Raw genomic sequence first — 27,851 nt, 5'->3', positions numbered from 1 at the left:
AAATCACAATAATAGCAAAAAAACAAAATAACAAAAGAAAAATGTCCTTATAACATTATATACAATTAATTTCATATTATTATGTAATATAAAATATAAAATTGAAATTAAATTTATGTATTTTTTTAAATAAAATATAAAATATTTCAATTATAACTTGAATTTATTTTTTAATAAATAAAATTATAAAATATAATTATTATGTAAAAAAAATTTTTTTTTTTTTGCCTTTAATGAATTATGTAATAATAAATACAGTATAACATTTATTTCGAATGAAAAAATGAAATTTTATTTTTTCTAACAAAAAATTTATTTTATTATATTAAATTTATAAATTATATAATATATAGGTAATATACGCATAACAAATAATTTAAAAATAATTATAAAATTTTAATAATTAAATTTTTGCGAATTCAAAAAAAAAAAAAAATTAATAATTTAAACTATGATATAAAAATATATTTAATATAATTTAAATAAATAATAAAAAAACATTCTTAATAATTTTTGATTTTCAAATTTTTTTAAAAAAAAAAATTTTATCAAATGGAATATTTAATATAAAAATATTAGTTATTATTGGTAAGTTTAGAATAAATTTTGTTCCTTATTGCACTTTATTTTGCATAATATTAAACAACCACACATTAGGAAACATTACTAATCTTTAAGGGATTTTAATAGTTTTATATTAAAAAATTTTATAATTAAATTTTATTAATTTTCAATATTAATACATTTATATATAAAGAAATTTATTGAATTCTTAAAATTTTTTTTCTCTTAATTTTTTTGCCTTTTCTAATTAAAAATAATTTTTTTAAAAATTTTTTTTCCCTTTACCCCTATATTTTAGCATTTTTTAGCACTATTGTGTCACCTACGGTAATACTTTATGATATTTGAATAGATATTATTGAAAAAACTTAAATCATTTAGTTCTTTCCTCATAATAAAAAAATTTTAAAGGCTAAAACTAATTTAGTACATGTGCTAACACTCTGCCAAATTGTTAGTGCAATAACAATCGAAAATAATAAAATAAAAAATGCTAAAACAATGACTTACATATATTATTTTAGCATTTTTTAGCATTATTGTGTCACCTACGGTAATACTTTATAATATATGAATAGATGTTTTTGAAAAAAGTTAAATAATTTAGTTCTTTCCTCATAATAAAAAAATTTTAAAGGCTAAAACAAGTTTAATAGAATTGTTAACACTCTGACTAATTGTTAGTGCAATATAACAATCGAAAATATTCATACTAGTATCACAGAGTTTACTTGATTAAGTCTATTCTCTCTCTCTCATTTTTTGTATATTCTACTAATTATTAATTTCAGTTTTAAAATTAAATTATTTTAATCATATTTTTCTGGCTTTAAAATTAATTAATAATTAAAAAATTATATAGGACAAGATATACGTTATACTGAAATGCTAATGAATTTTTTTTTAACTCTAAATAAATTCCTTTAATTCAAATTTTTTGACGTATTCATATATTTACCATGTATAAAACTTTAAGAAGAAGGAAAAACCTTCATCATTAAAAACATTTATTTTAATTATTGCAATATCAAAGATAAATTATATAAATAATATACATATTCATATATTTTATTTAATTATGCCCTTCTTAGGTCCGGAATATTTTATTTTTATGTCCTTCTAAGTATTATTCCAAGTACATACATATAAATATGTATGTAAATTCCCTGCCCTTTTATATATTTTAAGTGGTTTTACATTATGAATTTTAAATTATTATTTTATTTTGCAATTTAAAATTTATGATCTCAAGGTTTATATTATATAAAATTTAAAATGTACATATAATTTTATTTACTTTTTAAATATGATTCTTTATTTATTTACTTAAAGTAAATTAATATAAATTAATCTTCCCTATGGAATAAATTTTAATATAAAGGGCAACGTCATTGCAAGTGAATTTTAGGGATTCTTATACATATATGAAGAAATATTTTGGTAAAAAACGAATGAGGCACATGTAACTCAAGCCGTTGACTAAAAATTTTGTATTTTGGGTATAAAATTTTAAAAATAAATTTAAATATGAAATTTTTGAATTTGATACTTGGTTACTATTCTAGCAATATAGAGACTAGAAATAAATTTTCACTATGAAAAAATCCTTTTTCGAAACATGAGTTCTTAAATGATATGAAAGTTAAACAATAATAGATTTAGCGTAAAAATTTATTAATTTATTAATTTGTTCTAATTTCTCTTTGCACTGTTTTAAAAGACTTTAACGCGATGCAATTAGTTTACACAGAGCATTCTGCCACATTTCCTGTATTTCTAAGCTCTATATTGCAATAATATATTTCTTTAATTTGAATTCCGCCTATATATCAGAATATAATATAAATTGGTAATTCCACATTGTACACGAATTACTCAGTTTAATTTAAAAAGATTTTAGTGGAAATTTTTCTATTATTGGAACATTTAAAGAACATTTTTATTAAAGGCACTCAAAATAATGAATTAATTTTTATTTTTTTGGAAAATATTTTTTTAAACTCAATTTTCATTTAATTTTTCAATATTTAATTTATGTATGTAATAAAACAATATTAACACATTATTTTTATTTTTTATTTCTTATATAAAACTGCTTTTGAACGATAACCAAAGAAATAAAGAAAAACTTTGCGAATTATTTAAACATGAGTCAACCTTAAGAAAAAACTTTTTCACAGTGCAGTGTTAAATTAAATTTTTTATTTCTTTTATTTTATTATACAACATTTCGAATCAACTTCTTGAAAAAATATAATATGTTTATAAAGAATAACTTCAAAAAAAAAAACCTTTTGAAGCCAAGAACAAGGCACTCACTTTTTGCTTTTGAAATCTTCTATACTTGGTTTTTCAAATTTAAGAAAATCTTATCTTTTTTATATTTTGTAACTTGCTAAAACAAAATGTTTCAAAATTTAAGGAATTATTGCTCTACTTGTTAATAAAAATGTTGCTTAAATTTTATATGCCCAGGAAGGAAACCATATAGAAATTTTTAATATTTGAATTTTACATAACATTCATACAACATAGCAGTTCTTATTCACGAATTTGCTAAAATTACTTCCTTGCAGTTTTTTGCTTGACCAGAACTTTACAATACAACCAGACAAACAGATTTTATTACTAAATTGCAAACAATAATTAATTTTAAGCGAAAATTACAACTAAATTCTTATTTTAAATGACAAGTTAAAAATTATGCATCAACTCTCCCCAACATAAACCGATTGTAGGATGAATGGCCCCGTTTTCAACAATCGAACTTTAAGCAAAACTCAAAATTGCTCATTTATTTTGAAAATAAATATGTATACATGGTGTTATGGTTATGAAAATTCAGATTCGGTGTCACTTCTGAAACTTTTTTTAAATTCGGCAGCATGTAGTCAGCATGTGGCACGTAGTTACAAGGAGAGCTTTAGTAATGTAATCGCAAACATCCAGTAGTGGATAAGCAGACGACGAAGAAGAAGCATATGTAATCATATATCTACAATAGGCATAACTTGTTATTAACTATTAGCACGCGCTTTTACAATTCAAAATGCATTTGAATATAAATTTCTTCTTAAAAAATTCTTAAACTATAAGCAATAATTAACTTTATATTTATATACACGAATTTTTCAGCAAGAAACATAATTAAGATTTTGAAAAATAATTTTACTAATTAAATTCATATATGTCTTCTTTGAAAAAATAAGATTTTTTAATTATAGAAAAAATTTTTACTTAGAAATTTAAAATGTCGTGCCACCACTTATTTATTAATTCAATGGCATATACTAAAATTATATGCTTAAATTGCTTTATGAGTTTTTCATTAAGGTTGAAAATTCACGTGTTGCATAATTCCAATATGTATGTGTTTGCAACTAAAATAAAATTTATATTGTATTTAGTTTTATTTAGACAGCTATATTAGTTATGAAACATGTGAAAATTCAAGTTAGAAAACATGTGCTTTGAGTTTGAAATGTAAAAATTAAGGATTTTCTATGCGTAATTTATAAATTTATTGAAAGTAATTTGATTTTTAATTTGTTGGATATTTTTTAAAAGCCTATATAACCATGATACTCAAAAATACTTATACAAAGTTCGTGCACCAATCTACGTGTAAAATAGTATTGGACCGAGGTTCCCATTTAAATTTTTTTCAATCGAAAAAATCTGCATATTTCTTAGAATTTAAGAAAAGAGAATACAAGAGGATTTTAACAATTAAGACAATTTTTTTATAAGCAGTAATAAAATTTTCAAATGTTCTTCTTCTGTAATGAAGGATAATTGAATTTTTTGCAATTGATTAAAACCGGTGAACCAAACAAATTTAATTTTTCCTTTAAAATTTCTTAATATCACTTATAGCTCTCCTATGCATCTCTTGAAATTTCAATCTTATCGTTGAAATTATTCTCTTAAAAATAAAATTATATTCAAAATTTTAGAATTCTGCGAATATTTTATTGAAAATTACTTAAATATGAAAAAAAATTTATTTAAATTTCATACGTATATATATATATTTATTTATTTATGCACCTTATTAAATATGTAAGTGTATGTATATACTGTAATATATGCAAATGTATATATTAAGATGTTATGCTAATTTCTTCTTTTGTATATAAATATATTTAAAAAATGAGGTTAAGTATTTATCATGGACATATAAAATCATTTTTTATTCCTTGTTTTTCTATTTTTTTGTTTTTTCTATTGTTTTCAAAAAATTTATGTTTTACAATTCTGAAAAATTATTAAAATTATTACTTGTATAAAGAAAAAATATTTTACAAGAAAGTTTAACATTTAATTCATACAAAATTTTCATTTCAATACAACTACATTGTTGCATTATATACATATATAATATATTATATATTATATATATATATATACGTACATTAATTTTATGAATGAATAACAAAAAATATATATATATATTTGTAAATATATGTAAATTTACAATTTACATTAGGATTATCATCTGTTCTTATGTCGGAAAAGGAACCTATTTACTTATTTTACTACAAAAACCCTTTAAAATGTTATACACCAAATTGCGAACTCTATATGGTATTTTTTATATAATTTTCTTTATCTTCGTAAGGAAATATCAAGGACAATACATGAGTCGCAGACATTTTTATTATGCGTAGGAAATCTTAAATGTATAACTAATTTTTATATTAAATCAAGATTAGAATTGTGAAGTCTAATTGACATGAAAAATCTTTCATATTTTTATAATATATGTGGCTTGTTTTGTTTTTGTGTTAAGAAAGAGGACAATATAATATGAATAAAACGGTTTCTTCCTCAGAGAATATTTTTTTTTTTGCAAATTTTATTATCGTTAAAACTATATGAATATATTGTATTTTAATTAAGTTTATAACATTTAGCATTTTTTTCGTGAACATTAAAGATGCTTATAAAATATCTATTAAAATTTATTTAAACTTTCAAGTTGGGTTTTGCTTGATCTTATTTAAGGCAAAAATATTCGCAAAATGACCGAAAATTAAAGTAGACTACTGAGGTCCTGTACTGTTTAAAAATTAAAAAATAATAGCAATGAATTATTTTCTGTGTAATTCACGGAACCCAATATTAAATTTTCATAGAATCTTCATTGTGATTCGCGATCCAGTTACATGAACACTATTTTAGACCCCTGACGGCAAATGCCTTGACGTTTCATCCTCTTCCAAGCACAATCGACACAGCTCACTCTCCACCTTGCCCATCTTTTTCAAATGAACCATGGTGAGACAAAGTCCAATGAGCCCCCCCAACTAACAGCCTCAAATCTAGGGGAATCAACGAGATCAGCTCTGTTCCTGCTTCTTGTGGGCCACAGAAATTACTTAGGAGAATACCTAAAATAGAATGTACTATTTCCTGCCACCGATTCCACCAGTCATTCTTAGCCCCAGTCTAGCCACCAAGGGTCTGGTAAATCTGGCTCGACAAATGGTTCGAAGTGCACCTTCAGAGCCCCGAAGTCGACGCACTCCCTTACTATATTTGATGTTATCACATCGGACGGAAGCAACTTGATTATATATCGAGTACTTCATTTTCGATTGTCTGTAAAAGTAAAATGTTGAGTAAACTTTGCAAATTTTATGCATTTTAAACTTTTAGGATTCTAAAGTATTTGTGAAATGATGCTCTTAAATATTCTAATGTCTAATATTTTTATTAACCTAAAATTTTATAGAATTATAATTTAACTTACATTTGAAGAAGCTCTACTTAAATCTATAATGATAACAATTGTAAGAAAACTTATACAAAATTATAAAAATTAATACAATTGTCGGTATTATATAAAATGGCAACCTTGTTCTCTTACAATGAAAAATTTAAAAGCTTTTCAGGAAAAAAAAAAAGAAAAATAAAGTAAAAGATACCGAAATAATAAACCATGAAATTTGTTTGATGCAATGAATGAGATGCACTTATCATGAATAACGAGGGGGAAAATCGAATACTTCCCGCAATTATATGAGAGCAAAGAAAAAGATAAAAAAAAAACTTGTTTATCCTTGCTCAGATTTCAAATTTTATAATTATACATACAAATGTATATGTATGTATATAGGAATACAATATAATATAAATATACAATTATGATATTTTGTTAAAATTTGTGTGAAGATATTTTTATAATTCTATGTTAATTCCCAAATTTAAATTTAATATTTTGATATTTTATTTTTAGCAAATTCAAAATTGAAAACAAGAAAAAATGCAGTAAAATCAAAAAGAACAAGCGCTTATTTGTAATTTGTTGCTAGCTAAAAAAAACGAAATTATTTTTAAAAACCTTAAGTAGTTGAAATTGAAGGTTTCAAATTTTTACGATAATTGTAAAGGTTCCCTCTTTTATTTTGCCATAAATTTGTTAAAAAAAAAAATCTGAAACTCAGGTAGGTTATTTTTGTACATAGTCAGTTTTGAACAAGTTATAAAACAAATATTATAATTTTAAGTCCTAAAAATTAATAATTAATAAATACAAAAAATAATAACAATGTTTACACAAAAATTTAAATTTCTAGCCTCGCCTGAATATATGCAATATTTTCGTACAAATAACGGTTAGTGAGTATTTTTTAACAAAATATGGCTGTAATCAATGATGTTTCTTATAGTTCTAATGAAAAATCAAATTTACAATATTAAATGCATAGTATTGTTTACACTCTTCATATGAAAAGCTTATTTAGTTTTAGATTAACAAATTTTATTTGAATCGAATTTATGATAATTCAATTAAATTAAATACAATAATATTGCTTAAAAGTGTATAATATACAAATTATTTATTTTCTATAATAGTTGTTCTTGTAACTTATGAGATGAATTGATAAATTACAAGTATTTATTGAATAATAGGAGATGCCAGTTCTGCTTGAACAATGAAAAGAAGCAATACGTTTGGAACAACATGAATTTCGAATACATACAAAAAAAGTAAAAGATAGAAAATACATAAGAAGGTATAAAAGTATGCAAAATGTTAATTAATTAAAGTTCTTTATTTTATCAGAATACAGAAGGTAAATAATTTACTTAATGACTATGATTTACTGGAATTAATTTTCTTACAGAGAGATCATTGAAAGACAAGTTATGGTTTTCAATGATCTCTCTTTTAGTTTATGTCGAATCCGTTACTATTATATTATAGCCTGTTTTTATGCAATTTTAAAAATTGTTATCAATATACGTTTCAACTTATCTTAAAAAACTCCGAGATGTAACGTAACAGTGCTTTTTAAAGTAACATTTATATCAGTTATAAAATTGCCGTTTTATAGCTTATTATAGAAAATTCTTAATTTAATCATAAATCGCGTCGTGGAAAAGCGAAAACAAGATTCAGTTTAAAATTTTGATGAACGTAAGATATTTTTTCTAAATAAGGCTTGTCAAATTTCTAAAGTAGATTCTAACACAATTCTAACATTTTATTCAAACTGCGATCAAACTTAAATTGCGCTATATTTCAAGTTATGTTATAATTTAAATTTTTTTTATTCTAAACATATCACCAATTGAATGAGGTCGCGTCAAATTATATTCGCTATTCCTTTTTAACTTTTATATTGTAAAATTTAAGCATTTTAATAAAATACTAGCATGCTCTTCTATGGTTTCCCATTCGATTTACAGAGGTAATTCAAAGTTTACATTAGACTTTTGCTTTTAGTTAGACTACTAAAAATGGAGCTTCAACATACATTTAGTTGCTGCTATTTAAAAATTTATTTTTTATTTATCCCTAATGTAAGTAAAAATTAGAAAAAAATGATAATCATATTTAAAAAATTAATAAAAATAAAGCAAAAAATGAAAAGATAAAATGTGTTCACAAATTTTGGCAATTTCAATAACAATCAACCAATATTAAATATTTAAAATGAAAAATGGATTAAATATACTCGTACGATCAAAACATACTTGTACAATAAAAGTAAAATTTTATTTAAAAAAAAAGTATCGGGCTCAACCGGGATTTGAACCCGGGACCTCTCGCACCCAAAGCGAGAATCATACCCCTAGACCATTGAGCCGCTTGAGAAATGTTAATAATAAAATGGTTTTTATAAATTTATTTTTTAACTAAAAGAAAACATAATAATAATACACAAAATAAATGTAGTAATCGTGTTTTAATGTTATGTTATAATTTTGTTTGATTAAATAAAACATACCACATCATCAAAACAAGTTTTTCCTGTTGCTCGAAATTAGAAATCATATTCTGTGCAACGTCTAACTATGTTTTAAAATTATTATGTTAAGCAACATACTTAATTATCATAATTATCTAAATCATTTTTTTCTTTATGGTTTCTTCTTTGATTATAACATTAAATTAATATTCATTATGAGTGAGTAAATTATGTTGCATATAGTACTTTAAAGCAGCTTTTAAATACAATGTATACAATGTATAGGAGCATATTACTTATCCGATTCAAAAATTTGAGGAGAAAAAATTATTTGTCATTTATAATTAACGAGCTCTTTCAAAACAACTTTGTATACAGCACATATCTGTTATAGCCTCAATTATAAAAGTATGGAGTCACTCTACCTATTTTTCTCAAAATCCTCATATAGCGAAAGCCGATGAGATTTAACATCTAATTTTTAATAATTTCATAAATTTTTACTGCTTTAAACAATAGTATTATGTGAAAGTTAAAATATTCGAGTGTTAAAAATAATTGTAAATCTATGAAAATAAAAATATAAGGCAATTTTATTAACGAAATTCAAAGTATATCGAAGCACGTGATTTCAGTAAGGTCACAATCGATTTTAAAAGAGTTAATCGATGATTGCATATATTTTAAATTAATGTAAGTATCTACATGTAGCGATAAGTGTACATATAAAGTAACATTCTTGATTAAGGCTTTATATAATATGTTAAAGCGAGTGTTCAATCGGATTATGCATACCCATTTCGTATATATGCCCATATTGTTGATAAAATTAACATTACGTAAAATATACATATATAATGTATGTGATAGAATATAGGCAATCAACTGTATTACGGAAAGATAAATATTTTTTCCGGTAATCTAATTTTTAATTAACTTTTACAAGATATAAAATCAATAAACAAAACCGTATTTGAGTAAAACGAAATTGTACAGCTACTATGTAAAAGCAATATTTTAATAAAGTATATTGAGGTATTTAAAGAAAAAAAAATTATTTTTAAAATATAAAATATAAAATATTATATAATAAGATTTTATAATATGAAAAAATGTATAATACAACTATCAAAATCTCTTATTAAAATTTTAAACTAACCACCCTGAAGTAAAAATTGCAATATACTCAAAAATTTTTACACATATGCACATTTATTTGAGATAGCACCATATTATATTTAGCTTTGTTGGACGAAACTATATTTTTTTGCTATTATTGAGACGAATTCAAGCAACACTTTGACGAGCTTTGATCGCTTCTGTTCTCCCGTCCAAGTATAATAACGCAAAATCTAATTCACTGTATGTTAAACCTTTCCGTACCAAGTGTTCTATTAATACTGTGTACAAAAAACATAACTAACTACTAATTATACTGTGAAAAGCCACAATTCAACTGACTACTAATTATGTATTTTGTAAACATGCTCCGTAATAAACAATAATAAATCTTAAGCAAAGAATGGCTTCGTCGAAAAATTCGGGAAACAATCATGATCCATCTTTGACAGAAATCTTCGCACCGTGACTGCAAAGATTTCTTTCAAAGATGATACATTAGCCCTACACCTAGGCCCCTGACAAACAGCACTATGGCAACCACATCAAGCTGGGAGACCCTCCCCGGGTCTCGCAATCACACAATAAATGCTCCACGGTTTCGTCCTCTTCCAGGCATAAACGGCAGACTTCGTCCTCCACCCTGTCTATCCTTTTTTCGAATCTGGACGACCGAGCATGGCCAGCTTTCGTCCACCCAGTCCGAGGGGAGGCACAAATTTTTCTTTTATATTAAAAATTCGATTAAAAATTAGAATTCGATTCTTTTGAAAATAATTATATAGCTCATATACATACATATATAACTCATAAATATTCATAAATCAAATATATACGAGTATGTGATTAATTTGTTATAAAAAAAAACTAATAAATTTTATAAAACAGTGCATTGACAACATTTATACATGCCCCCTGTACATCTATCAATAAAAAATTTGTGACACGTAATCCAAATAATCGGATTATATTTTTTAACACATTATCCTTCAATACTTTAATTGTTATTGATTGTGATAGCTATAATAGAATGTATTTTTGTCTTAATATGCATGATACCATACTGGCTTATACATCTAGTGAAAAGTAAATAAAAACATTTTAACGTCATCTTTTATGTTCTGGACGTCACAAATGTTTAAAACAAAAATGAGTTGAACTTTTTAATTAATAAAACAACAATGAAAGAACATTACATATTTATTGGGGGAAATATTAGAAAATCTAATCAATAAAACTCATGATTTGTAAAAACGAACATGTTACATAACAATTATTGCATTGTTACGGGCTTTAGGTCTAAAAAAATGAGAATGATTTTCTATTGATGTATTCATTATAAACTATTCTATTCGGATATTATTCTTTTTTTCTATTAATTTATAATTTTGCATAAATTTAGAATGAGTTCTAAAGTAATAACTTTATAAAGGTTATGATCTAAATACATAAATTAATTTATTTTACATATTTTGTGTATTAATTTTAATAATTTTCTACATTTACGCAGTAAATATGGCTAATATGTACTTGCTTAGTGACAGAATTTAAGAGCTATAAATTAAACAAAAGGGAAGATTGCGTGAAAATTCTGCTCTAAGCATAGAGAAACTAACGCACAGGAAGTAAAATAGACGTACATAATGCACAGAGAACGCAATTTACGATATTAAAGAGTTTAACATTATTTTGATTTCGAAAGAGAGTATTTATTCTCAACAAAAAGCTCATCCATAGACGAATTTCAATGTTTAATAAAAAAAGAAATGTCGATAGTCTAGTTTGATGAAAGAAAAGGTATACTTCATATTCGGTACATTAATCAGTTAGGGGAAATTAAACCATGATAATCTTTATTTTTAATTAGAAAAATACTGTAAATTTAAAATATTCAACACTCTTTATATTGTTCAAGTTATATTCAACACTCTTTATATCATTTTTTTTTTTGTTTTAGAAATGGAGCTTCAAAGGTTTTTACTAATTTTAACAATATGCTTAGCAAATATATCAAATGCCGAATTTCAGTAAGTCAAACAATTTTTTTTTTAATCATCACCATTTAATCTTGAATTCTATAAAATAATTTTTTTTTTAAAGGCAAAGTTTAGAATTTACCGATATATTACCATTAAATGTAAAAAGTTATGACAAAATGAGACCACCAAAAAAAGATGGACAACCAACAATTGTTTTCTTTCATGTAACTGTTATGGGTCTCGATTCAATTGATGAAACATCAATGACATATGCTGCTGATATATTTTTTGCACAAACATGGAAAGATCATAGATTAAGATTACCAGAAAATATGACAGCTGAATATCGTTTATTAGAGGTTGATTGGTTAAAGCAAATGTGGCGACCCGATTCATTTTTTAAGAATGCAAAAGCTGTAATATTTCAAACGATGACAATTCCTAATCATTATCTGTGGTTATATAAAGATAAAACGATATTATATATGGTAAAGTTAACTTTAAAATTGTCCTGTGTTATGAATTTTGCGATATATCCGCATGATACACAGGAATGTAAATTACAAATGGAAAGTCGTAAGTTTTGTGAAAAAAAAAACCGAACAAAATGAACATTTCTTTTATGTTGGCTTTTCATAAAATTTTTTTTTTAAGTTTTGTAAAGCAATTTTAATAGGACATTTTCGGATAAAAGTTATACGATCAGAAAATAATTTGATCGGTAGATTTTTTTAAAATTTACAAAAAATTTATTTTCTATTTGGTTTATATTCATGCCATGCCGAAAATGCCTTATAAATAAATAAAATATAATTTATATTTTTAATTACATACACACATTATTTATATATGTAAAATTGTATACTCTTTTGTATGTTTTTTTTTATTATACTTTTTGCAATACAAAAAATATTGTACTATAAATCTTTTTAAAAATTATTGTATTTTAGTGAAGTTTTTTTAAGAAATTTTTTAATATTTTTTTAATCTTTTATATATGGTTAACGAAAAAAAAAATTAATAATAACAAAATATTTTTATATGTTTGAAATCAAATTATATATATGGATTTTACACAGCTGGGACTTACCAAAAGCAACCTATGGCCCCAGTATTGCATGCAATACAAAGTTTTTTTTTCTTTTCTCTTTATTGTTAAAATTTTTAAAGTTTATATTCTTCTCTTACTTCATTAAAGTTTTTTAATTAAATTTCTTTTGTTAAAAAAAAAATAAAAATTTTGCAAGTTCAAATCTTCTATTTATCTATATCTTTTTTTTTTGTTTGTTACTATTTCTATCTAATTTTCAATATCTTTCTTTTTGTAAATTTATTTCATCTATATTGTATTTTTAAATTCTTTTTTACCTTTATTATAATTATTACTAAAATAAATATATACTTATTAGGAGAGTACTATATAATATGAATTTTTCCAAATTTTCGAAAAATTTTTAATTGTTATCAAATTTGAGATTCTGAAGACATGAATGCCATTATGCACGTTTTCATAAATTTAAAACTTTAATTAATACAATTTTAATTAATTGTTATATATAACGTTTGAAGGTATATTATATATATATATATAAATATTTTAAAACAAAATTCTAAATTTTTGGAAAATGATTCTATCTGTGATTACTGATTAGATAACATTGTGGTCACGAAACTAGAATGATTATGCTACATGATCTGATATTATATTCAGTATCCATATTTTTCAATTAAATCGTATATCTTATTAAACCAGATTGTATACTATATCGTAATTTAAAGAAATTTAATTAGATTATAGTGCAATTATTAAAACTTTTTAAAAATATTACAAATAAAAATATTTAAGTCTTATTATTTTCTATAATATAAATTAAATTTGAATACACTCTTGCAGCATAAAATTTAATACAATTCATTTGGTATAATTCAAATTTTAATTCACCTTTAATACATTATATATTATAATTTGGCATACAATATTTATTCGATTGTAAAATTAATTGAATGAAATATTCAACGAAAGTAGTTATTACTAATATTAAATTTATTACACTTTTAAGAGAGAATGCTATTAAATGTTTTCTGTACACAGGAGCTGCTCTTCATAAGTGTATATTTTCTTTTTACTACATACTAATATTAAGAATTTGAATTAATCATTGTTGTAAACAGTATTATAAATATTAAAATGAATTAAATTGTTATACGCTGACATTGAAAAACTGTAACCATATAGATTTTAACATAAACAAAATTCTTTAACTCCAAACTAAAACATGGTATTTCAAATTTTAAGAAAATATTTTTGATCAAATACAATTACGAGTAATATACTTGTTCTCTATATTCAAAATCTCTTATTTGTTATCTATATCAAAAATTGATTTTTATAACTGATTTTATTCGCCTTCAAATTTAATATTAAACGTATATATACATATACCATATTTTATGCTAAAACATAGATTATCTGAGCGAATCTGAGCTAATCTGAGCGAATCTGAGCAAATCTAGGCAAATAACAAATTAATTTTGTTGATACTGCTACAATTTCATAATACAATCCAAATTATTATATACTTATGTGCATTAAAATGGCTCTTAAATTAATTATTTATACATATTTTATATTGTATACCTTATTAACGTTATATTACAAAATTATTCACTTTTAATCATTATTTCTAAACTAATTTTTAATTGTTATTTCCAATTTAAACCTATATAATAAAAATTTATTGTTCCAATTAAAATTATATATTGGTTTTCATAATTGATTATTCATATGAGAAATTTTATTCTGAATCCTACAAAAAAAAAAAGAAAATTTTTTTAATATTTAAAGTGGAAAATAAAAAGAAAAACTAATTCTTATCCTATATATATATTATGTGCATGCAGTTTCCCATACAACGGATGATATGATTTTTCAGTGGGATCCTGATGTTCCATTAGTTGTTGATGAAAGTATTGAATTGCCACAATTGGCTTTAACTAAAAATTATACAGCTGATTGCACACAAATTTATTCAACTGGAAATTTTACATGTCTAGAAGTTATTTTTGTCTTAAAACGTCGTTTAGTTTATTACTTTTTAAATACATATATACCAACATGTATGATTGTTATAATGTCATGGGTATCGTTTTGGATTAAACCAGAAGCTGCACCTGCTAGGGTAAATAAAAAAAAAATAATTTTAATTTTCCGTTTCTCTTAATTAATCCTATTTGTTTATATATACATATGTATGTGATAATTTAAATATAATCATCTATATATAAAATTTAATAGAAAGAAAAAAATCTTTTTTGAATTGCATTCAATATAAAAATGTAAAAAAAAAACTGAAAACCAAACAAAAAACAAATCTGGCTATTTAGGTTACTTTGGGGGTCACTAGTCTGTTGACACTTTCTACACAGCATGCAAAATCTCAAGCATCGTTACCGCCCGTTTCTTATTTGAAAGCTGTTGATGCATTTATGTCCGTTTGTACGGTATTCGTGTTCATGGCTCTAATGGAATATTGTCTAATTAATATGGTTTTGGTAAGTAAATTAAAGCCCCTAATTTATACTACTAAAATAAATTATTCATTAATAAAATGAAAATCCATTTGCAGGGCACTCAAGTACCGAAACCGGCAGCGCCACCAAAACCACCAGAAGAACAAAAAAAAGAAGAAGCTGCAAAAACTGAAACAAAAAGTGAAAAAATTGAAAAAATAGAAAAAATTTTTGATGAATTACAAGCTGGCAATCGTAAAGTATGTCGTCGCTTAAATATAAAATTTTGGAAAAATATATTAATTCTCTTATTTATTCTTATATAGAAATCAGCTAATACCGGAGTAACTTTAAATCCAACACCAACGGTATCCTTAGGTGCACCATCTATATTAGCACATGCAAATAGACGTCATCAGCATCATTCACATCATCATGCGCATTCGCATAATCGTCATGATCCATCACCTGTTCGCCTTATGGAAAATAATAATTCACCAGAAGGTCCATGGATACCACGTCAAGAAAGTCGAATTATTTTAACACCAATTGTAGCGCCACCACCCTCATTAGCACAATCAAATAAAACAGGCGCTCCAACAGCTAATAAACCGGAACAGAAAAAGGCTGATTTACCAAAATTGACACCAGCTCAACAGAAATTAAAAATGGCTATAAATATTGATAGATTTTCACGAATATTTTTCCCGTTTTTATTTGCGATGTTAAATTTAACTTATTGGATTATATTTTGGGAATATTTATAGAGAATTATTATCAATTATATTATTTTTTTATTTTATTTTTCATTTTATATTATTTTATTTTTAAAATTTGTATTAATGCATATGATTTTTATAAGTTATATTTTAAAATTTTAGTATTATAAACTTTTTTTAAATACGTATAATAGATTCATATTTCAAGTAAATAATTAGCCCAACAATATATACGATCAAATAATTATAATTTCCAATATTATTAAAAATTACATTAATTTTTAAATTTTATTCCCGCAGTACATGTTCAATTTGTATCTGTGATATGTATATCCTGTCCCTTTGAAAGTAACGTGAAATTTATTAACAAATAATAATGTTATACAAGCAACATATTAATGTTATTTCAGTCAAAAACATTTATTTTGTTACAAATAATTTTTTTCTTTAATTTTTATTTCAAAATTTTTAATTAAAATTTATAATATTAGAAATTGAACTTAATTAATTTATAAAAAATAGTATTATTACATTTAGTATTTTATATTTATAATATTGTATAACACTATAATCATATACCATTCATAGTACATAAAGAAGCTTTCACGTATTATACCTGTCCAAATTGTATACTATGAATGTATACAAGTTGCATTTCATAACATTTCCCTTATATACATGATTTGCATTATATAAATTTACGTTAGATAAAAACATCCCCCAAATAACGCGTTAGTATGACATATGCATTAGGATCTTTATATAGTTTATTTGAATATACACATATACGCATACTATACACATATACTTGAAATTCGGAAAATATTCTTTTAACCTTCATAGGGGATGCGGTGCATATCCAAAACACTTTTTCATATTTATAAATACATATATATATTTCAAATATTTAACTTAAATATATAAGTTAAACAGTAGAAATTTGAATTATTTTCAAATATTTTATTACACATGTGTACGCCGAAAATTATGTAAAATATGCTAATTAACACTAACTATATATTTTATTATACAGTAAAAAAGCACAACCTTTATAATTATAAATCTTTTCCCTTACTTTAATGTTAGTTGGCAACACACATATTCAACTTTTCTTTATTAATTATAAATGTGTTCGAAAATATTCGAATCAGTTCATATAATATTGTAGTTCGAAAAAAGTGTTTCTTCGGATAAATAATCCGTCCAGATCGAATATGAATTAAAAATATTTTCTCGCATCCGAATGAAGGTGAAAAATACAATCAATTTTATGTTGAATAATTTGCAAAAGAAAACGGTAGAAAATATTTATAAATATTGTTATACATTCGAAAATTTAATACAAATTTAATACCATGTCAAAATTAAATTGTAAACATAATTACATATACATAAACATACATAGACTTTATAATTGTAATCAAATCAACAAAACACTATACAAATTTAAACGTACAGATACATTGTAAATATACACACATATACATTAGAAGCACATTTAAAAAATATTTTTCAAGCAAAGTACAAAATTTTGTGGATATCCTCCATATTTTCCTTTTCCGTAAGATATTTAAAATTTATTTACAACTATACATTTGCAATAAACAGGGTTCTTCATATTCAATTTTGTAATTTACAACTAACACATTATCTTTTTTACTTATTTTATAAATGAATATTATATTTGATTTAATAGTTTTCATTTAATGATTAACCCGTTTTTTCAGTATAACACTTTTAATTAAAAAAATATGAAATTTAAAAGCAATTTGTAATACGTGAATATTTTGTTTATTTATATACAAGTTTCAACACTCTAATATTGGACACTTTGCATTCTCTGAACAAAAATTCGATATTATAATATTTTCGATTAGAAAGGGAAAATTTTTGTTATACTCGTATACTCGTATAATATAAATAAGTCAATAATCATATGAAGAACATATACTATATTTTAATTAAAACTCCTATAATTCAAATAATTCGAAATGCTTATTTCTCCCTCTTTTAAACCTTTATGATTTTATATTATGAAGCACCCACATGCTTTTGCATAAATGTCATAAAAAATACAATTTATAATTGTGCTCTTGCGGTACTTTATTAAATTTTGTTTTCTTTTCTATTAAACTTTTGTTAAGTGTGCATAAAATATTTTTAGTTTATGGAAAGTAGCGCTTTAAACACAATTTTTTGCCTTGTCATAAAATAATATTTTTAATTTTCTAATACACCCCTTAGTTAAAAATTAACTTTATTTTAACTATACATACATACATACTTTATCATAAAAATAAAAAACAAACAAATACCAAAATTATTGCAAACGAAAACAGGTGAAAATACTCGTAATATATTATAAAACTTTAAATTTCACATACAAAAATAAACATACGTACAAATTTTCATTACACAAACAAAATATACAAAAAACAACACAAAATATCTTAAAAAATATTTACCTAAATTGTGGAACATATACATCATAATCTCTCAAAATTTCTCAAATTACGTTCCACAATTTAGAATGTTCGACTTTGAAGAAAAAAAAACAGCATTGATAAAATGGTGTCATATTTTATGGAAAATTGCAAATTAAATATTAAATTAAATATTAAATATAATTGTATATGTGTAAATTAAAAAATTAAATTTATTTTAGGTATTTAAAAAAAATACAAATACATTTATAGTTAATAAAAGAGAAAAATCAATTCTGTATAATTGTTAAAAATAATTCTAAAAAAAAAAACGAAAATTTTAATAATAGAGATTGTTATAAGTGGTAAAATATTACATGGGATATTTTAAATAATAAACTTATTTCTATATATGGTTGAACCATTTCTATACAGTATGTAATATTATAATGTGGTAAATTGGTGACTATTTATTGTAATTTAATATTGTCAAATTTTATTATAAACAAAATACTTGCTTATTCGATATCAATATTTTAAGTAAATCCGCATCTTTCCTCCTCAGAGATAAGCTTGCTTTATGAAAACTTTTTAGAACTTACCCAAAAAAAATTTTGAAAAAAAAGTACTAATTGGTTTCACTCTGTTCGTCAGTCTGTCTGTCAGGCCGATACAATTAATTAACCTTTAAAATAGAAAGCTGAAATTTTATATGTAGACAGATCTTTACTAGGAACTTATTTCCGTACAAGTAGTTATCCATCTCCAAAAGTTATAGTCTCTCAAGATCTTAAAAATTCCAGTTTTCAATCATTTATTGTAATGAAGCTTTTTCAAAAATCTATTAATGTACAAAGCTACCGGTAAATGTCACATCATCGAAAAATATATCTTGTCTTAACTCATTCACGCCGTTTTAATTGTGTTTTGTGTCATCCTAAATGTATGCAATCATTTGAAATATTTTGGTATCTGAATCTTATTTAGTATCTAATCTAAATGGTATCTAATCTGAATTTGATATCTAATTTAAATTGAAATAATTTAAATAATGTAATATACTATTTTTTACAGCAGTATTTTCATTTATTGCTCTACAAATTTTTCCTATTACTCCTACAATTTCCTATTACTCCTAAAATATTTTTACTATAAATAACTTCGTCTTTCATTATTTTGTCTTTTATAGTCTTTTAGGCTAACAAAAAATTCTGCAGCTTGTCTGACAAAATTAATTCAAGCAATTCTTATATACAATATGTATGTACACTCAAAAAACTTTATTAATTTTTGGAAAATTTTTAATTTTAATTAAACTGCACGTAAGCAAAAGCTTGAAATTAATTTTATATTTTAAATTTGATTATTAAATAGTCACCAAAAAATATACTAGATAAATAGAAAAATAATTTAAATTGCTCAAAATAAATTTCATTAAAATTACCGTACCAAAAAAAAAAAAGAATTACACTGAATTTTAAGTTAAAAAAAAAAAATGCTTCTATGCCATTGTAAAATATAATTAAAAAATTTAATATAGAAAAAAATATTTAATGAAAAAATCGATAAATTTAATTTAATATAGAGAGAATAGAAGTATTTAATTCAACGAATAAAATTATACATAGAATTAGAAATAAAAAAAAAATTACGTTGTAAATATTTACATCAGTACAAAAAATCAAATTGTAAAAAGAAAAATAAAAAATTCTAATAAAAAAAAAAAAATAAATTATGTGACGAATAAAAAATATTAATCGTAATAAAATTTAAAAAAATTTTTAATTTAATTTTTGAAATAGTTTTTTAATAGAAATTTTATATAGAAATTCAAAAAATGTTTGTAGTACCTATACCTAACATACAATATATTATGATATACATACATGTTATACATATATGTTATGTCCAATAATTATAAATCAAAAAATATTTGTGCTTGTTAGTTTCATTCCATCTGTTCGGCCGTTAATGGATATATGCATAAACAAAATTCAATTGGGGATCAATTTCTCTTTAAGGAAATTTTTTTACATAATTCTCTCTCTTTCGTGTTATAACAACACTTTATAATCTTAAAAACGTCATTTTTTGTTAACCTATTTAATTCGTTTTTACTCCATAACGAACCCTTTTCGAAGTTTCCATACAAAAAGAAAGAGTGACTCTTAAATTAGTCGTTATCGCTAAAAAGTTGAGAACTAACCAACTTTTTATAAAATAAAGGGTACAATAGTAAGTCTCTTTTTGAAAAACTTTAAAGATATTTTAATTTATGAAGGGATCTAACTTATTAAACCACATAATGTTAATAATCTTTTTGATTCTTTACCACTTTCTTGTGATATGCCACCAAAGGACATATGTATAGTCTTAATTAATAATTAGTTATGATTGCTACAAAAAATTTATAAAAAAATACCTACCCTACAAAACGTTACGGCATAATTAAATATTAAAATTTTTAAGCTAAATTTAAATTTAAATTTCTATATATATGTATAATTCCTGTGCAGTTTCAAGAGTAACTCTTAAAAGACCAATTATAATATTTATTTAAACTTAAAATTATCTATTTTACTAATTTTGATTAAAATTAAAAATAAATTAAGATTTAACACCTGCCAAAAAATAAAGTGGTGTCATGATAGTTTAATAACTTTATTATAGGAAAATTGAGCTATTTTATAATTAACACCCTTTGATTATATTAATTATGCGAAAATTTCTTATGTACTCACGTACAGTAACCATACAAAATGCAATAACAAAATTGTAAAAAATGTTTTTTTTTTTGTATATAACAAAATTAAAGTAATATTACAGTTGCTTTTCTTCCGGCTACTTGAAAAGATTTTGAATTTGATTTTTCAAAGCTATAATACGACTCTTTACTTTCTTGTTAAACTATATACCTTTACTAATGGTAAAATAAATTTGTTCGTTAGCTTTTATAACATATTGTAAAAAAGATACGAAAAACTTCCAATTTTACTATAATATGTACAAAACATATTAGTGATTATTAATAAAAATTTCAGTATAACAGTTTGCAAAATTTTTGAAATTTTAGTTCTTATGTGGGCTTTGAATGAGTAACATACTTTGTGCTCTTAAAATAAAATGTCAAGAATTTTTTCTTGAGAAAAAAGAATATTTTTAAAATTTTGTTATTTATTATTATATACGGTAATAAATTTTATACTTTTGTGATGACTTCAATTGATATTAATTCTAAGGATACGGTACGAAAACCAAAATTAAAAAAAAAACATGAATATTCAAAAGATATAATTAGTGAAATAAATGGTGATTTCGGACGTTGGCAATTAAGAACAATATTATTAATATTTTTATGTAAAATTCCATCATCATGGTTTATGGCTTGTATTATATTTACAGCACCATCACCGAAATATGGTAAATATTATTGTAAACCACCAGAAAATGTACAAATTAATGATACTAAAACTTGGATACATATAACACATCCAATTATTACTGAAGAAATTAAAGCTGATCGTCAATTTGATATGGATTTTTGTAATATTTATGAAAATGTTTTACAAGATGAAAATTTAAAATTCATTTTACAAAATTATTCAAACCCATTTTTAAAACCAATAGAATCAAATGCAAAAAATATTGTTCCATGTAATAAATTTGAATTTCTTACTGAATTTAATTCTTTAATAACTGAATTTGATTTGGTTTGTTCAAGGCAACTATTAATTAGTGTAACACAATCATTTCATTCTCTTGGAACATTTTTAGGTGGTTTAATTTCAAAGTATATACTAGAAAAGTAAGTATATATAGAAACTTTTATTTGATTTTAATTTATATATAAATAAATTACAATAATTTATATTAAATTATAAGAATATTGCCTTCAACATAATTTTTTTAATTCCGATGTATAACAATTATTAATATATTGAATCAAATTACGTATGTAATTATTTATTATTAAATATACATACACACTTTTTTTTTGTAGATTATCTCCAAAACGTGTTATGATCCTTGGAATGATATGTCAAATTATTTGTGGAAATTTAACCGGATTAGTTAATACTTTTATGCTTCATATTTTCTTTAGATGTTTAACAGCAATTTTTTGCGGTTTTATGATAAGTGCTGGAGAAGTTATAAGTAAGTTAAATTTAAAAATATTTTTATATCATATATATTTAATGTATGTGTATATGCTAATGTAGTTCAAGATATAACAAATGGAAAAGCTAGAACAATTATTATAACATTATTTCAACTTTACTGGTCAATTGGACTAATTTTATTACCGGGAATTTCAATTTTTTTTGATAGCTGGGCAATTTTGTACATTTCAATATCATCACCTACAATTCTATTACTAATTTTGTGCCGGTAATTTTCTTTTCCTTTAAATTAATTATGTATATTTGTATACAATTTAAAAGTGTTCATAATTGTCACAAATACAAAATTGTGACAATTATGATTACTTAGAAATTAAAATGTTATTTAAAACATATTGACAAATATTACAATAAAATTATTTACATACATAAGAATTTATATTTTTCATAATAGAACCTACCTACCTACTCCTATGTTTTATATTTCATAATCATATTTATTTAAAAAGTGTTATACATATTATTGGTTTTAAAAATAGTATTAAAGCATGCTATGATTTCGCTACAATTTTTTTTTGTTTGTAAAATTAATTAACACAAATGTGATTTAACATTACATTAAACTGTTATGGAAAATATAAAAATTAAGATTTAAGATATTTATAGATTTTTATTCTAAATTTAGTATTTGTTTACTTACCGTGTGTGATAAAAATTTGATTTCTTAATTTAAAATCAAGATAAAGAATAGATTTGGATAAGTTTTTTTCAAAAATTTGTACATTTTTCTAGATCTATTGCAGTTTTTCTGAATATCTAAGATAATTTTTTATAATTGTTACTTTTTTATATTTTATTTGACAAACGTACGTACATACTCGTATATTTTCTTTTCCTATTTTAGATGGATAACTAATTCCCCACGTTGGCTAATTAAAAGAGGAAAAATTGAAAAAACGTTACAAATTTTACTAGAATCTGCAACATATAATGCGAAAAAAATTCCATTGGATTTAGAAGATCATCTTATACAATATCATGCTGAAATACAAAAAACTAATAAATTAAAATATTTTCAATTATGGGATGGTGAAACAAAACGTAGAGAAATTTTTATAGTACATTGGGCTTGGGTATGGTCAGTTGCATTATATAATGCAATGATTATAAATATTCGTGCATTCGGCGTAGATCATTTACATTCTAATACAGTAATATTAGGTATTATAATTTTTAATTATGTATGTATGTATGTACGCAATATGTATATAAAATTTTTTTCAAAAGTAATTCTTCATGCTGCTTATAATCCAGTTTGGATCTCTCTTCGATCTTAACAGTACGACAATGCTTTAATTTAATCAACATTCAAATGACTTGCTTCAATAAATCTATAAAATTGTTAAAGCACTTAAAACAAAAGTTTTGTATTATAACTGAGATTCACTGATTTCTTTTTACTTATATATGTATGTACATATATTACATACGTACAACATAATATGTATTCAACATGTATATATAATTTAGAATACCTTTTGAAATGCTTACGCATTTCTCAACATTAAGTTTTATGTTTTAGGTTTTGCTGAAATGCTTGGAATATTGGCTGGACTTTTATTAATTTTGTACACAAGAAGGCATTGGTTATGGGCTGGTTCTGTATTTTCTATTTCAGGATTTATAACACTTTTTATATGGCTGATTCCAACAAACAGTAATGACATTTTTGACATTTTTTCATATACAAATAAAATTTAAATTTAATTACAACTTAAGAATATCTCTAACAAATTATCAATCATGTTTTTACAACATTTCTGTTTTTTTTTATAAAGAAATAAATTTATTTTTCTAATAATTTTTATTTATTTATTTTTCAGTTAAAGAGCATCGAAGAATTGGATTCGACATGATATTTTGCATTTGTTTAAAAATGGCTAATGCTATGTCGATGGCAATTTTGACAACATGTACAAAAGAAATGGTGAAATTAGAAAAACGTCCAATATTAATGTTCTCTGTTACAACATATAGTCGATTGTGGTTACTTTTTGCACCATTTATTACAGCTTTATCGATTATTCACCATTTAATACCAATAACAGTTTTTGCATTCTTAGGCATACTAGCTGGATTATTTATGACATTTTTAAATAATTCATTTTGGGATGATGATCAGCCGAAAATATTTGATGTTCCATCAACAGAAATATATAGAAAAAATTCTCAAATAATTATTTCAAGACGACAATCTATAGTATCGGAAGAACTGGACGAAATGCCGTACGTTTCAATAGCAAATATTTTAAGTTCGACATGTGATATACCTGCCATTGTTAAAAATTAAAAATAATATAAGTATTTGAATATTATATTATGAAAAAAATGTATGATTCTTAAATAATTATTTAAAAAAAATGTTTTATATGAAAGTTTTTAAACTAAAAGGATTTAGACTTATTATAAGATTTATTTAAAAGTGAAAAGTGAAGAAATTGAGGGCAATTTGATTTCTTCATATCGTCCAAAGCAGAATGTAAAAATTCACAACGAAAGTAAATTACAACCGTCCATCAATGTCACACTTTTCAAAGATTGGAACTCAAAACAATAATTTGTACTAATTACAATTTCTCAATTTATGTAAAAATAATAAGTCTCTTCATTTGAATAATTTTCTTCTACAGATTTCTGTGGATTATAAATTCAATAAGATAAAGTGATTGCTTGAATAGGTTAAAGATGTTTTATTGCAGCTCTATAAGTATTTTATAAAAAAAATTATATAAATTTTGAGATGTTTTGGAATGATTTTCTTTAACAAAAATTTTAAATATAAACTTCTGTAAAACACAGTTAAAACGAGTGAAGGCCAAAGTACGTTAACCAGTTCTCTTCTGTTCATTTCAGTCTACTGATTTTTTTTCTTAACGAGAAGTTGTATTGAACTGATCAAAAAATTTTTCAGTACATTCATTAGCATATAGAACTTTATCTATGTATGTATTTTGACTTTTTTGATTCTGGGCCAACCGAACGTTTTCTTCATTTAAAATTATTGTATTTTTCCTAAAAACAAAATATATAATTTTTTTTTTCTAATACAATTGCGAACAACTTTTGAGCCCTTACTTATTTTTTTCCTCTTGTTCTGATTTTTTTAACATACAAGCTCTAGTTATATTCATGTCCATTTGATCCCACATTTGTTCCTTTAATTTTTCTTCTGTTTCACGTTTCTATTACAAGAAAAATTCGAAAAATTTCAGTTTAAATAAATAAAAGTGCTATTTCGCTTAGTTTACAGTTTCAGTTTCGCTTAGTTTTCAAAAATGCATTATATCAAAAGAGCGTTACCGTAATACATTTTGTTAATCAATTACCTTACGTTCTTCGATTTGTTTACATTGTTCTCTTTTGAAATGTTCTAATTCTTCCGCATTCATGCCACGATATTCGAAAGCAATTTTACGATGTAAACCCATTCGACTTTGTGCTACGTCAGGATTTTCAGTTAGGATGTCACTTGTAATCATATTATAAATTTCTGCTTTATTATCTTCATCCTCGTGTTTTTTAGCTAATTGTCTTTTCCAGTTCTGTTCATTTGCCTATTTGCAATATTTTATAGTAGATTAGAAATGTAAATATTAATATATGTATATACATATACATATACATATATACATATGTATACTTATGTTTTATTGCACCTTACCAATTTTTTATTGTAATTTAAAACAGCATATTGCATTCTCTGAGCATTATTTCTTTCCATATTCGCCATTTCTAATGCTAGTTGATCTCTTGAATTCATTGTTTTTTGCAAAATAATATCAGCTTCATTCCTGTCAGCTTCAGCTTGCCTTTTCTCTTTCATCTAATATGTAAAAGTATACCCCATATTAGTAAATTTAAAATAAGAATCTAAGAAAATTTTAATATTACTTGCTGTTCTAGCCAAGCCTTTAATTGCTGTTTTTGTAATCTTTTACGTTCATGAATCAAAATATCTTCTCCTGCAAACCTAAATAAAATATTAATTAACATTCTTCCTTAAATGTATGAAAAATGCTAAGTTTAATATTATTATTAAATTTAGTTACACTTGGGCGCTAGATATACCCAAACGAGCGTCGTTATCAGCTGTTCTAGCTACTTCATTTCTTGTTTTTGGATCAATTAAATCATAATCTCTAGAATCTTCTTTTTTTTGGTATTGACATCTATAGAAATGTAAATCATTCAATTGCCGTTTCTTTTCCTAAAATTAGTGATTATATTATATACATATGTATATATGTATATACATATATGTACTAATGTATACTTATGAATGCACTTAAATAGGTAATCGAATTTCACACACAATAAGACAATTAAGGCAAATAAAGACGATTTTTATGGGACTTATTATGTATTTAACAATTCTCTCATGTAATAATAATAATAATATGTATGTATGTATGTATGTAAATACATATATAGTGGAATATCTATACGTACCAATCCTTTTTCCCTTTCTTTTGCATTAATTACTTCATTTCTTCTACAGAACTCAGCGTTCCATTTTCTTTCTTGTTCATTTTGAGATTGTTTAGCTTCTTGTTTTTCATGAATTTGTTTTTCCAGGGCTTGATGGTCTTGCTAAAATGAAATTTTTTTTTAATCTTAGTTTTGAAATTTTGATTTATAATACTCCATAAAGCCGTTGCTTGGCATTGAATATTCTTTTTTTCCTAGATTCTTCATACTGTCTACGACGTTCTATGGCTGCAGCTTCTTTTAAATCAGCGTGCGTTACAAAACGATCTTTTAGCATTTTAAAATATGTACGCAATTAATTGTTCATACAATATTATTATTCAAGTTGCAATTTACAAAAAAATTTTTCAAAAAAAAATGGAAAATGTTTTCAATATAAGAAGTAAAAATATAAAAATGCAAAAAGAATATATTAAGTATTGATTTAATAATTTTAAATCAAAATTTATTTTTATCTCAAACATATTTTGTTTTGACTACAAAATATTTTCTTTAGGTTTCTAAGTTTATATAAAAATTCAATAAACTAAGATTCATTCGAATCGATTTTGTACAAAATTTAATAATTAAAAGTTTGGAAGCTCTTGTTGTTTATGAATTTATTAGGAAGTAACAAATCTTATTAAATTAAAATTAGGAATTGTACATGCTTCGACAACACTACATA

The 27,851-nt window shown here is 23.6% G+C and overlaps 4 protein-coding genes and 1 non-coding gene across 7 annotated transcripts; 3 read left to right on the top strand and 2 right to left on the bottom strand.

The window, feature by feature from the left end:
* Positions 1-459: 459 nt before the first annotated feature.
* Positions 460-16,885, top strand: LOC129618327 (glycine receptor subunit alpha-4). 3 transcript variants are annotated; one of them, XM_055533093.1, is made up of 7 exons: positions 460-588; positions 11,842-11,911; positions 11,985-12,439; positions 14,765-15,042; positions 15,248-15,415; positions 15,490-15,633; positions 15,700-16,885. In XM_055533093.1, the coding sequence occupies exons 2-7, from the start codon at positions 11,844-11,846 to the stop codon at positions 16,138-16,140; spliced, it is 1,554 nt and encodes a 517-aa protein (XP_055389068.1). In that variant the 5' UTR covers positions 460-588; positions 11,842-11,843; the 3' UTR covers positions 16,141-16,885. The 3 variants fall into 3 exon arrangements, with proteins under 3 accessions (XP_055389068.1, XP_055389067.1, XP_055389069.1); XM_055533092.1 differs by lacking the exon at positions 460-588 and adding an exon at positions 8,306-8,376; XM_055533094.1 differs by lacking the exon at positions 460-588 and adding an exon at positions 11,633-11,681.
* On the bottom strand, positions 8,592-8,663 carry Trnap-ugg (transfer RNA proline (anticodon UGG)). The gene has a single exon. It is a non-coding gene; the product is annotated as a tRNA-Pro (tRNA).
* Positions 16,886-21,727: 4,842 nt separating the features above from the next.
* LOC129618334 (solute carrier family 22 member 3-like) lies at positions 21,728-22,908 on the top strand. Its single transcript, XM_055533102.1, has 4 exons — positions 21,728-22,058; positions 22,200-22,320; positions 22,516-22,670; positions 22,736-22,908. Exons 1-4 carry the CDS (start codon positions 21,728-21,730, stop codon positions 22,906-22,908), a joined length of 780 nt encoding a protein of 259 aa, XP_055389077.1.
* A 623-nt stretch (positions 22,909-23,531) lies between these two features.
* Positions 23,532-24,986, top strand: LOC129618333 (uncharacterized). The gene is made up of 3 exons (XM_055533101.1): positions 23,532-23,857; positions 24,219-24,353; positions 24,520-24,986. The coding sequence occupies exons 1-3, from the start codon at positions 23,797-23,799 to the stop codon at positions 24,984-24,986; spliced, it is 663 nt and encodes a 220-aa protein (XP_055389076.1). The 5' UTR covers positions 23,532-23,796.
* A 580-nt stretch (positions 24,987-25,566) lies between these two features.
* LOC129618332 (RIB43A-like with coiled-coils protein 2) lies at positions 25,567-27,461 on the bottom strand. Its single transcript, XM_055533100.1, has 8 exons — positions 27,339-27,461; positions 27,146-27,286; positions 26,746-26,903; positions 26,588-26,666; positions 26,358-26,519; positions 26,023-26,250; positions 25,772-25,878; positions 25,567-25,708 (listed from the first exon to the last, which is right to left on the bottom strand). Exons 1-8 carry the CDS (start codon positions 27,459-27,461, stop codon positions 25,567-25,569), a joined length of 1,140 nt encoding a protein of 379 aa, XP_055389075.1.
* Positions 27,462-27,851: the final 390 nt, after the last annotated feature.

This window comes from Condylostylus longicornis, unplaced genomic scaffold, assembly GCF_029603195.1.
Source record: "Condylostylus longicornis isolate FDR11 unplaced genomic scaffold, ASM2960319v2 ptg000814l, whole genome shotgun sequence".
NCBI lineage: Eukaryota > Metazoa > Arthropoda > Insecta > Diptera > Dolichopodidae > Condylostylus > Condylostylus longicornis.
Note: the sequence above shows the minus strand (reverse complement) of the source record. Positions and strands in the feature narration are given on the sequence as shown.